This window comes from Embiotoca jacksoni, unplaced genomic scaffold, assembly GCF_022577435.1.
Source record: "Embiotoca jacksoni isolate LCO1_2020_lvr unplaced genomic scaffold, fEmbJac1.0.p SCAF_48, whole genome shotgun sequence".
In the NCBI taxonomy this organism is placed as follows: domain Eukaryota; kingdom Metazoa; phylum Chordata; class Actinopteri; family Embiotocidae; genus Embiotoca; species Embiotoca jacksoni.
The window spans coordinates 2,019,159-2,031,810 of NW_027185401.1; the positions used below are offsets into that span (position 1 = coordinate 2,019,159).

The following is a 12,652-nucleotide window of genomic DNA, read 5'->3' on the forward strand; positions in this document are numbered from 1 at the left end:
CCACGAATGTGAGCAAACCCCCTCCGTTCTGGGTGACTAACTAAGTTGAATAAAAGTTCTTTCACTGGAACCTCTGGACTCAGTAGTGATTTGACCAGTCACTTCAGTGGTGGGCTGTGATTTCTGGAACCCCAGTTTATTATCGAGGCCACAGTCAGCCAATCTCTTCGTTTCAGTGAATACAGATCAGATATAAAATCACATCAGTGTATCATTGATCCCAAATGAAGCAAAAATTACTTAATAAGCTTAAAGATATATTATAATGCCAGAATCATGTGACACGTCATGAGTGAAACACAGACGGCTACAGCGGTAAAATTTAACATAAATTTCCCGGAGAGAAGTGGGTCAATGTGTGTAGTGAGGTGAATTAATTACATTTTATTGGATTAAATTCACTAACATGTACAAACTCTTCTGACGGGTAAATTTCTTTATTTTTATAGCACCTAAAATAATGAGACCTGAAGTGAACCAACACCGAACAAGTTCCAGGTTTTGTTAACGTGTGAAACGTCATGACTTGTTTGTCTCTGTGGTTTGTGTTTCTGTCTCTGTGGTTTGTGTTTCTGTCTCTGTGTGGTTTGTGCGCTGTTGCTCTTTGTATTAATAGCATAACCTTATTAACAGGTTTGACATGAGCAAAAATGCCATGTCACCAACACCTCACTCCAAGATTCGTCACTATTATTCTCCAAGGTTCATTTTTAGACTTTTTCTTGTCATTTCTATCAGACTAAAAACACTGTAAATATCGGGTCATAAAAAGAGAGCAGGAAGTTTATGGTCTCTGCTTTTACTCTGTCAAAGTTCATTTCTCTGATCTCAATTTACGGTTTGAGCTGTTTCTCTCTTCGATGAATAACACAGCTCCTTCCTGGAATCATTCTTCCACCGGAGTGAACGGTTGTAACTGTCGACGTCTTATTAAACCCACAATGTGGAGGCTGCAGAGCAGAAACCCCCGCAGCCCGTCTGCTGCAGGAAAGGAAGTTTTCATTAGCAGTCAACAGTTTTTTTTTGGTTTTTCTAACCACAGAGAACAGATTCATATCTGCAGCTGTTATGAGCTCCCCTCTCTGTCGTTGGTCTTCCTTCTTTACTCGAAATAACTTTTTCCACTGCGCCCCCCCGTCTGCCAAGAGTTGAAACTGAACGTCATCGCCCACCTGAAGCTCGGGGCACGTTAGTTTTACACTTGACATTAATGCAGAAGTACTTCGGTACATCACAAAATGACCTGGAGGTTTTTACACCTTTTTATAGTTAAATTATGAATCAGCAGAACAGGAGAGAACGTACACGTATACAAAAATTAAATTACCCCACTGTCCGAGCTGAATCACATGAATATACAACAAAACAAAAACAAAAAAAAGGAGAAATTTACAAAGAAAGAAAATGCAACACGAGAAAATTAAACTCAATCTACTCTAATTCAAGTTATCGCTATCAATGAGTGATTAAGATTCATGAATTAATTGACCCAGTAAGAGGAACATCAAAGTGCACTTTCGGTTGTCAACTTTAAACAAATTCACCTCATAAGTTCCACTGACACACCAACCTACTGGGAATTAAACTGATTCTCTACTACTAATAAACACGCCCTTCATTTCTTCAGCATTCAGACTTCAGCCCTGATTTATCAAAAAGCTGCATGATTGTTGTTTTTGAGCATTTGTAGCTTCAGAGCAGCTCAATCTGCTGTATGTTCATGTGTGTAAACAACAGTGTCATCAGCGTAGAGCAGGGGTGTCAAACTCATTTTAGTTAAGGGGCCACATACTGCCCACTTTGATCTCAGGTGGGCCAGACCAGTAAAATCATAGCATAATAACGCATACATAACAACAATATTTCTCTTTGTTTAAATCATTGGTGAAGGTTTTTGGATGATAAACCCTGTTTTAAGGTCTTTCTACAATAAACTAGAAACATAAAGACCAAAAACTCAGACATCAGCCCACTGTTTATCTGCCCCGGCTCTCCTCTGCAGATTCCCTCGCTTTGTGACGCGTTTGACGTCAAACGCGTCACAAAGCGAGCAGCGAGCGCTGCTGCCTGTGGCACCGAGCGCTTCTTCCTCCGGAGCAGACGTCGCATTTACGCTGTTTTTGAAGCAATTACTGGATCGATTAAAACAAAAATAACAAAACGTTTGTACTCATAAACCTCCATATTCTCATAGAAATGCAATTTATGTCTTTCTGTAATTTTCACACTTCGCAAAGTCATCCGGCGGGCCGAGCTGGACCCGCTGGTGGGCCGGATCCGGCCCGCGGGCCGTATGTTTGACACCCCTGGCGTAGAGGTTTACTTTGACACTGACACAAGTTAAAACAAAATGATTCATACACAAAATAAATGATCAGGAAATGCAGACCTGAACCAGCTGGATCTCACACACCTGCTTGTTTAGATAAAAAACTGCACGTTCATGTTTATCTAAAATAGTACAGGAATGGTTTGTGTTTGTTTGTACAATGATATTCGTATCAGCCTGAACGTTTCTCTTTTTTTTACTTCAGTTTTGGATGGGAGAGAATTTATGTACAATCACGGTAAATTACTGTAAGCAGAGACCTGAAACAAGAATGATTTTTTGTTAGTTTATTGAGAATATTGTACTGAATAAATGAGAGGAACGTACAACCTACAATATTTAAAAATAAGAACAAGACGAAAGAAATGTTAACTGCTAAAATACCAACAAGGCAGCTAAAAATTCAGCTTAATTTCACGTTTTGTTTGTCACACTTTAAGTTTTTAAAAACATTTCGACAACTCTATCCAAGTCCACATTTAAACCAACCACACGTCAAAAATAAAATTTCTGAACACTGATTAAAGTTATATTTAAGATGACCAGTCAGTGAGCATGTGTTCAGTTGGTGGACGGTCTCTTGTTTCTCAGGCTCGTCATCAGAGAAAGTCCACAGCAGTACACCAGACTCTTCACTATCAGCACTGTGTACAACACGCAGAGCAGCTTCACCCTGTACAGAGACTGGAAGGACACTGACAGACAGACAGAAAGACAGACAGACAGGTCATTCATCTCTCCACAGTCTGTTCAAATATATACATTTCTTGTGAATATCATTAATTTTTTTTATCGCTTTAACATTTCCTGGCAGGACGACCAGTTTTGCAAGAAGACACGTGTCCACTACAGTTTGACTGAAAGCTCAAAGACCCTTCAGGACCTGACCAAGCTTTAATATGACCCCTACACCGACAGCAGGTGATCTTACAGTCAGCTTGCTGCAGAGATGGAGGGTCTGTTGGTTCTGTCTCTGGAGGATCGGTGGTTGCTGGAGCTGGAACCTCTGAAATAAAATGGAGACAGATGTTTGGAGCTGCAGTGAGACATGTCCGTCCTCTTTGACAGAGTCTCCACGTGAAGCTGAATCCCTGCTGAACACAGTCACCAAGCCTTCATTACCTTCTTCTGTCTGGTTCTTCACTGTGTCCCACTCATGCTTGACGTAACAGTGGTATTTAAAGGTGTGGAGATCATCCTGATCAACCACCCTGATGGAGGCGGTGCGTCCCGGCTCTCTGAGCTCCAGCTGTTCTCCCTCAGAAGAGAGAGGCTCCTCCAGCGAGTCGCTCTTGTTCTGTCTTTTCCAGGAGAACTGGACCTCAGGAGGAAACATGGCTGAGGCCAGACACAGCAGGAAGGTCCTCCCCTCCAGGTGGGCTCTGCATGCTGCTGGGTACATGATTACCTCCGGCTTCACCACCGGCTTATCTGAAGTTTGACAGCAGCAACAAGCAGCACAGACACACAGTGACACAGTCAACAGCAGCTTCCAGCACTGCATTCAGTCTGATCCTGGAAACTACATGGACTCTGATCAATAAACTACTCATCAATACAGCACAAAGTTCACTACATACTGTGTTCACCTTCATATCAGACACAATCATCACTTCATGTATTCAAGTGTCACATGTAGAAGACTGAAAATGTTTGAAAAATTAAATCATATTACAGTTTTATTTGCACGGTTATTATTTTACCAAATACTTTAATGTAACTTAATGAAATATAATTAAATTTACATGAAATCAATGGAAAATATTTCTTCAATATAAAGGTAAATATAAAAATTTCTGTAGTTGCCTCTAAAGAGAGAAACATTGTTAATTGATTTAAAACTTTGTTTTAAACACATCAAAACACCAACACAGTTTAGATAATTATATTTCATAACAATTTTAAGTAGTCTGTTATGTAAGACATTATTCTGAAATTGAAAATTCAAGTAATAAAATGTGTTCATTTAAATACCACCTTTTACATTTGCAAATATATATATGCACATATATTTTTTACATTTTTGTTGATGTATTTTCACTTTAAAGTTGTACCTTCATATAACAAATAGTTTACAGGAATTTAATGTTAACAAGTCAGCTATTTATTGACTATGCGATAAAAAAAATATATAACTATACTTTTCTTAAAAATACTTTTAAAAATATGAAACATTCACTTAAACTTAAAATAAAGTTTAATATTGTTTTTCCAAAACTTCAAGAGATGACTCAAAATTACTGAGATGATCAAACAGTTAATATTCATTAAGATATTAATTATCTGTCCAAAATAATTAACAGAAATGTTTACTTTATTATTAACAACAGGATTTCATGTGAACAATTAAGCTACTAATTGATGATTGATTGAAATTTTTACTTTTCATAGTTTTGTTTCATAATTGCTTTCACGAAATTTTAACTTAACACAAAATACTACTTACATTTATAATAAATACAATTATTTTGTTTTTCCAAAACATCAAGAGATGACACAAAACTACTGAGATGATTAAACAGTTAATATTCATTAAGATATTCATTAACTATCTGACACGATGATTTAAAACGTGTACTTTCGTGCACATTTAGAAGAACAATAAAATATTAAATTAAATTTACCATAAATCTCATCTTGTTTTCAAAAGTCAAGTGATGATTTAGAACTACGCAGATAATCAAACACTAAATATTCCTAACAAAACTAAAATGTCACTTTTTGTGGATAATTTCATTCTCACGCAGAGAAAAATAAAAAGATTTAGTTGTTATGGGAGATTCAAACATATTTTCAGAAATTATAGATTTTTTTCTTATGTAACAATGTCTGCAAGATGAATTCTCTGCAATCTGTTAAAAAAAAATAACCTGTGAAGCCCGAAGCAGCAGAAACTGACTTTAAACACATTTTCGGTTTCTACAATAAAATAGCTGAAGCAAAATAAATGTTTGTTCTTACCTGTTACATACAGTTTAGTTCCAGAGCCAAAGATGAGGTGGTCGTAGTCGTATCCCCCCACAGTGAAACAGACTGATACAAAAACCTGTCTTCTGCTGAACGTGTCAGATGAAGTGAACGAGTCCAAAGTGTCATATTTCAGCTCCATGATGTGTTTCTTTCAGGTTCATATCAACATGACTGTCTCTTCTTCTGATGGATAAGATGGACGTGAGGTCACAGTGACCTTGACCTTTGACCTCGACATTTGACCTTCCAGTCAGTTTATCGTTGACGTAGTGAACCTTTGTGCAACATGTGAAGAAACTACCTCCAGGCATTTATGACATATTATATTCATGAGGATGGGTCAAAGTGAGCTGACAGTGACCTTGACCTTTGACCTGTGACCTCCAAAATCCTTGAGTACAGGTGCTGATTTTATCCAAATTTGAAGAAATTCCTTCAAAGCGTTCTGAAATTCAAGGTGACAAGAATGGGATGACGGGATAGGAAAGACATGAGGTCACATTAACTTTGACCTTTGACCCTTGACCACCAAAATCAAGTTGTAATTCATCCTTTAGCCCGGTAAACGTTTGTACCAAGTTTGAAGAAGTTCTCTTGAGGCATTCTTGAGATATCGCGTTCACGTGTCGGTGAAGGAACCTGAAAACATAAAGACTCCCGTTATGGTTGTCGCTAAAAAATAAGATTTAAAGTACTTATATTTACAGAAGATGCAGCCTGTGTGTTCAATAATATAGTCACAGACTCTGATGTAAAACTACGTCACTTTTCTGACTCAGCACTTTTTATTTGACATTTTAACCCAACTAATGGTTCTTTAACTTCAGAAAATAAAAATGAGAACAAAAATATTGATCTTGAAAGCTGCTGAAAACCAAATGAAATAAATCTAAAATAAGTTCTGACAGCAGTAAAGAAAAACTTCCCTCAGCTCAGTCTGTTTGTGAGATGGAGGTGAAATGTGAACCTGAGCTGTGGTTTACTGCTCTCTTCCTGTCACAAACACTGTTTGACATCTGCTGGTTTTTGTTCAGGCTGCAGGGATCATTTCTCACTGTGGGTATCATCCTTATAACAGGAGCAGTAGTAGGTGGCTGAATGGTGGAGTGTGACGTTCTGGATCTGCAGCTCCCAGCCGTTCTCTTTATTCACTGAAGAGAAATCATCTTTCTGAGGATGATTGTACCTTGAATCTATTTTTCCATCTCTCTTATCAATATAAAGAATCACTCTGAATGTTTCTGTTTCTTTCTTCTGGTACCAGTACACATTAACACTATCACACTGGTGAGTTTGTTTACAGCTGAATGAGACTTTGTCTCCAACTTTCCTGGTCAGAGTTAAATCATCCTGAATGAGCTCTGCTGCCATGGCAACCAGCGCTGTGGAGACACGGACGGACAGATGAAGGTCAGCGTGACGGCGTTAGTTAAAGGTGAAGTTTGCCGGCTCCCGATTGGCTGGAAAACACTCACCTGAACACAGACAGCACAGAGCAGCAGCCGGGAGGAAAAACATTTCGTTTCTTCGGTGCGGCGGCGTTTCCTTCTGGTGAACCTGGAGAGAAGTGACGCTCCGACGCAGCCGAGGACGAACGAGGACGAGCCGTGAGAGACCAGACGAGGGACACGTGGTTTCTAACAGGTCCTCAAAACCCTCCCATCAGCCCCTGCAGCACAAAGATAAGACTGCTGCTGCTGATTGACAGCTCGGCTGAAGCTGCTCGTGCGGTTTCATCGTCTGGATTTGAAAAAAAAAAGAAAAAAAAATCTGGGTCACATGATGCAGAAACACTGAAAAACATTCAGGTTGGTGGTGAGTTTATAACACGGACTGTTATCTGATGTTTAAAATACAAAACTACAAATCCTCACAGCTCCTCAGAAACTGATTGAACTGATGGATTTAAATTCATTTAATAAAGTAAATTAAATTCTATTGATTTGAATTCTTTTCTCTCTTCTAACATCACAGATTTTGATCGTCATGTTGTTCACGTTGTTTCCACGAAACAAATATTTCCCCTCAGATTCAGTCCGACATGTTTCAAACTTTATAATCTGCTCTCACATTTTAAATAAAGTTCTGCTTTGATTTATGAGTTCGTGGAAACGAAGCCGTCAGAGATTCTGCTGGAAACAGAGTCGACTGCAGCTTCTTTTCTTTTTTGTCTCCTCCACCTTCCAGCTGATGTGAAATTCATCTCCAACGAGTCGTCTGGATCTCGTTGTACTTGCGGTGACTCGCCACAAGATGGCGCCGCCTCTCTTTGCTTCTTTATTGAAGACCGGCAGCAACATTCATCATCCTGATTGATCGTGAAGGAACGTGTGACTGACTTGACGCACATCGAAGATAGGTGTAACTTTATTTTGTTCAGTTTCAGCTGGAGGTTATGAAGTTTTACATTTAAAGGATAGTTGTGATCTTCAGAAGCATCTTCACTGAACCAAAACTTCTAATTCTGCTTCATTTTAAATAAAATTATTTCCTATAAATTTGGATGTTGTGCCTCTGAGTCAAAAGCTGTCAACAAATTAAGAGCCTGTGTTGTCACTGAGTCGTTTTTACCACTAGAGGGAAGCAGTGTGAAGATTGTTATTCTTGACAGCAAATAAAACATTTATTGAGCACATTATATTGAAGGTAAACTTAACGTTATTACAGCGTCATGGGGCCCCTGCGCTAAAACTTCTATGCAAGACATCTCTTGTTAAAACAAAAATTGAGCCCATTGTCTCGAAAGAGTTTTTTATTTTTTTATTTCATCATTTAATGAAACGTTATTTTACTTTTCATTTTTACTCTTTTTTTTCATTTTTTTATGTTGTGTGACTTTCTTTCCTTTTTGAAGAATCTTTATTATTATTTTTTTATTATACGTTATTTTGTATCCTGTTTTTATCACTAATCAGTCAAACCCAACAATCAATCCCGGTATGTTTTTTTTTTTTATTTATCATCATTTATTTGCCTTTAATCTTTTTGTCTTTTCCCTTTTAATCACTTCACTTTATTTATTTGTTGTTGTTTTTGTTTTTTTGTGTGACTTCATCACAAAATAAGAGCTGATTTCCGGGAACTTTGTTCCCGTGCATCATTTACAGTCAGCACGGACCACCCTGCGACCGCACCACTTCAGTACACATCCGCGGACAAAAACAGTCCGTCCCCCCCCCCCCCCCAAATTTTAACGCACTTCGTTCCCCGTTTTTGCACAAAACGTTATGAAAGTATAACTTTTCAATCGAGGTCAGTATCACTCTATCGAATCGTTTTTAGTTGACTGCGTACGTCACATTTGGCGGTAAAATAGTAGTGTGTGCGGATGAAGAAAGAAAGAAGAAAAAAAAAAAAAAGCCGGAGTATTAAAGGAGTCAGAGCAGCTGGCTGCGCGAGTCACGGCGCTGCTGAGCTCTGCGGCACTTCGGTGCGATCTTGTCGCTCGTCAAAAGATTATTGACTTGACAGAGGATATATATTTTTTCTCACGGCCGGGACTGTGTTGGATAAAACTCAACCTGAAGATTTAACCTTCCCTCACGGGAACACTTGGACTTTTTACTCCCGTTTTCGCAGCAGTCCCGTCACACGTTTCATCTTAGGAGAATAACCGTGAGTTTTTACGGTTAACGGTTTACTGAAACGGCTGTTGATGTTTGTTCCGTGCACTTTTTTTTTTTTGCAAACAAAAATATGCCGATTTATCCCTGAAGTTATTTATGACCTTGTTCACCAGCTGTCGTTTAACCGGTGACACTTAAAACGGGGATTCCTTTGTGTTTAAATAAAGTCACATTTCGATAACGGAGTTTGGCTTATCTGCAGAACACCTCGGTGCCTGTCAGTGAAGACGAGGTGGTGTCGCTTCTTTTTAATGTTAAACATTATCGGGGACAATTGGTTTCCCATACGGAACACCTTTATCAGAGTTTATTGCAGCTTTTTTTTTTTTTTTTTTTTTTTTTTGCAGCTTTTGGTGTTTTTTATACGAGGCAAAGTGTAAAGTCCTCTGGGGACCATGAATCTCTATATTTGAATTTAGTTTGTCTGTTTTTAACCTCGAACATTACAAAAGCAACTTTTACCCAGAATAATCCAACTATATTGTATTATTAATAGTGTTTTCCCCCCCAAATTTTCAGATTTCAGTTGTTTTTAATTTGTGCTTTTTGATGGATTATGAATTATACAGAGTCGTGTACTTGTATATAATCTTGGTATTCGAGTCACCTTTTGTTCTGTTAACTTGGTCCATAAAGAAAATGAGTCTAAAATACAAATTTTTTTTAATGAGGTTTGGTGTGACTGTTGTAAACAAACCACACTACGATTCTTTTTTTAATGCCAGACAGTCGCAACTATTGTGGTTTGTTGTTAAATCTGAGACTTTAAAGCAATTGTAGAATCGTTATGGTATTCCTTTTTCTTTTTTTCTTTTTTTTTTCCCCTCTCTTCAGGATTATTTCCACTCATCAGCCTTATCTCATGTTTTCTTCCCCCACAGGCAGCCATAATGCCGCCGGTGTTAACCAGCACGAACTACGATTACGACTACGACACGGTGCAGCCCTACTTCTTCCTGGATGGCGAGGAGGAGGATTTCTACCCTCCCCGGCGCAGCCAGCTCCTCCCGGGTCCCGGCGAGGACATCTGGAAGAAGTTCGAGCTGCTGCCGACGCCGCCTTTGTCCCCCCGCCGGAGCCCCGGCCTGTCCGACGCCGACCACCTGGAGGCGGTGTCCAGCCTCCTGGACGAGGACTGCAACCCCTCCGCCGCCTTCCTCCAGTCCTTCATCATCCAGGACTGCATGTGGAGCAGCAGCTTCGACGCCGGCAAAAAGCTGGATAAGGTGGTGTCGGAGCGGCTGGCCTCGCTCCGCGCCCGCCGGGACTCCGCCGACGACATCGCGCACAGAGCGGCTGACCAGCAGGTGGGCGGGGCTCATGTGGGCGGGGCTCAGGTGGGCGGGGCTCAGGTGAGCGCCGGGTACCTGCAGGACCTCCACGCGGCAGCGACGGACTGCATCAGCCCCTCCGCGGTGTTCCCGTGCGCCGCGGCGACGGAGGTGGTGTCGTCGGCGCCGTGTCTGGACTCCCCGTCGTTCAGCGGCAGCGACAGCGAATCAGGTGGGAAGCCGGGCTTTTATTTTGAAAAGTAACTTCGTTCCTTGTGTTTGAGTGCTTTTGTTTCGAACAGCGATTGCTTGTTTTTTAAACCAAAATGTTGTTTTTTTTCCTCAGAAGAAGAGGATGAGGAGGAGGAAGAAGAGGAGGAGATCGACGTGGTGACGGTGGACAGGCAAAAGTCGTCCCGCCGCTCGGACGCCTCCCCTGTGGTGCTCAAACGCTCTCACGTCGACATCCACCAACACAACTACGCCGCCCAGCGGCCCGCCGGGAAACGGGCGAAGTTGGAGAGCGGCTGCCCGTCGCCGAGGCGGAGCGGTGGCGGCGGCGGCGGCGGCGGCCGCAGGTGCTGGAGCCCGCGGCCGGACGGCGCCGACGGCGACGACGACAACAAGCGCAGGACTCACAACGTGCTGGAGAGGCAGCGGAGGAACGAGCTGAAGAGGAGCTTCCTGGCTCTGAGGGACGAAGTGCCGGCGGTGGCCGACAACGACAAGGCGGCGAAGGTGGCGATCCTGAGGAAGGCGACGGAGTTCGTCAGGGAGGTCGGAGAGGACGAGAGGAGGCTGCTGAGGACGAAGGAGGAGCTGAGGAAGAGGAGCAGAGAGCTGAAACGCAGACTGGAGAAGCTCAGGACTTTATAACGTTTTCTTTCACCTTTTGTGACGCTTTATTTTGGAAACCGAACTGAAATTCCAGTCCGACTGTTATCAGCAATAATGACTGACGGGAACCTGAACGCAGCACGGTCTGTGTTGGTCTGTGACCGGTGCGCTGGCGGCTGGTCTCAGATCTGTGATGTCTCGTATTTATTTAGTTTTTATTGAAATGTTTTGTTTTTTAACTTAAAATTAGTTTTGCAAATTGTTTTTGTGCGTAATTAAGTTGCAGCATCCGACTGCGTGTCACTCCTGATCACCGATCAATAATTTACCGACTTCTTTTTATTGAATCAATAATGACCTGTATTTCTTTAATCCTGCAATGTCATTGTGCAAATAGTTAATTTTTTTATATATATATATATATATTTCCCAACATTTGACTGATTACTTACAACAACAAAAAAATCCGCCACGCGGGGAGGAAGTACGGCGGAAAGCAATCCTTTCAGAATAAAAGCCCTTCATACGCTGGAGGTTCTGTCAGCGCTGCGAAAGGTTCAGTTTGTTTTTCTTCACGCGTCTGTTGCACATCTCAAGAGAAAGTCTCGTAATTTATCGGCCACGAGGTGAAAAGCGTGCCGTGATTTCACAACGCCGATGTTTACCGCGCAGCTGCACGGCTCGACTATTTGCGGTAGCAGCCGAGGATCCGGAGGAGTCGGGTTTCGGCCTTGTTATGAAAGCCTCCTCGGAGATGAATCGGGGAGGAGGAGGAGGAGGGGGGGGGGGGGGGGTTTCGTGTAGACCGACCACAACGATTTCCAGGGATGGAGTTCGGCTCGGTGACTTGCAGATTAGTCAAGCCGGTTGTGTCATACGTGAGCTGGCAAACAAACTCGCGCTGAAGCTGCTGTCGACCCACTGTTGATTTTTATTTTCCCTCCCGAGCTGAGAGGGAGGTGGAAAAAACAAAAAAAACTGGTGAAAGTTCAACTCCAGTCAACAAAAAAATAGGACGGCCAAAACACACCGAATGAGATAATCTCTCGTTTTAAGAGATGAATGTTTGATTAAACCGCTCAGAAAACTCCCTTCATTTTTTTTTTTTTTTTTTTTTTAAGCCAAATAAAGATCCATTAATTTCTCCGGTGAAGTTAAAAGAAAACACATGAAAAAATGAATTAGTGAACTAAGCAGATTGTAATTTACACATGGAGAGAATTGACAAATAAGATTCAATGTTAAAACTAGTGGATTATAATATCTTGAGGGATTTTTATGGGTAAAACCTTTAATATTTGCCAAGTAACTGGTTCTTTTGTCTTTTAAAAGTTCAGCCCAAGGCAGCGTATCGTCTTCATATCGCTTGCTAATAACACAAATAGAGAGTCTGACGAGTCCCTGCTGAGTCATAAAAAGAAATTCCAGACCGCCGAGTCACGCTGAGCCTTCGTCCAGCGCGGTCAAGCGACGAGTGAGAGCGTTTCCCGTTTCCACTGATGACCCATCCCACATTCCCGCAAAATGTCACTGATAAATGTTTCAGAAGGAGGATAAAATCTTGTTTTTATACCCGAATGACAGAAAGTCCTTTACAGACGCTTAAAACAGACTCCCAA

At 41.3% G+C, this 12,652-nt stretch overlaps 2 protein-coding genes across 4 annotated transcripts; one reads left to right on the top strand and one right to left on the bottom strand.

Moving 5' to 3' along the window:
- Positions 1-2,624: 2,624 nt before the first annotated feature.
- Positions 2,625-7,386, bottom strand: LOC138210845 (immunoglobulin lambda-1 light chain-like). Of its 2 annotated transcripts, XM_069170181.1 has the most exons (5): positions 7,370-7,386; positions 6,775-7,039; positions 5,291-6,681; positions 3,452-3,760; positions 2,625-3,335 (listed from the first exon to the last, which is right to left on the bottom strand). In XM_069170181.1, exons 3-5 carry the CDS (start codon positions 5,436-5,438, stop codon positions 3,127-3,129), a joined length of 666 nt encoding a protein of 221 aa, XP_069026282.1. In that variant the 5' UTR covers positions 5,439-6,681; positions 6,775-7,039; positions 7,370-7,386; the 3' UTR covers positions 2,625-3,126. The 2 variants fall into 2 exon arrangements, with proteins under 2 accessions (XP_069026282.1, XP_069026283.1); XM_069170182.1 differs by lacking the exons at positions 6,775-7,039; positions 7,370-7,386 and having other exon boundaries at positions 2,628-3,024; positions 3,261-3,335; positions 5,291-6,392.
- Positions 7,387-8,588: 1,202 nt separating this feature from the next.
- LOC138210861 (transcriptional regulator Myc-2-like) lies at positions 8,589-11,590 on the top strand. Of its 2 annotated transcripts, none has more exons than XM_069170202.1 (3): positions 8,589-8,914; positions 9,807-10,428; positions 10,546-11,590. In XM_069170202.1, exons 2-3 carry the CDS (start codon positions 9,816-9,818, stop codon positions 11,070-11,072), a joined length of 1,140 nt encoding a protein of 379 aa, XP_069026303.1. In that variant the 5' UTR covers positions 8,589-8,914; positions 9,807-9,815; the 3' UTR covers positions 11,073-11,590. The 2 variants fall into 2 exon arrangements, with proteins under 2 accessions (XP_069026303.1, XP_069026302.1); XM_069170201.1 differs by having other exon boundaries at positions 8,592-8,914; positions 10,543-11,590.
- Positions 11,591-12,652: the final 1,062 nt, after the last annotated feature.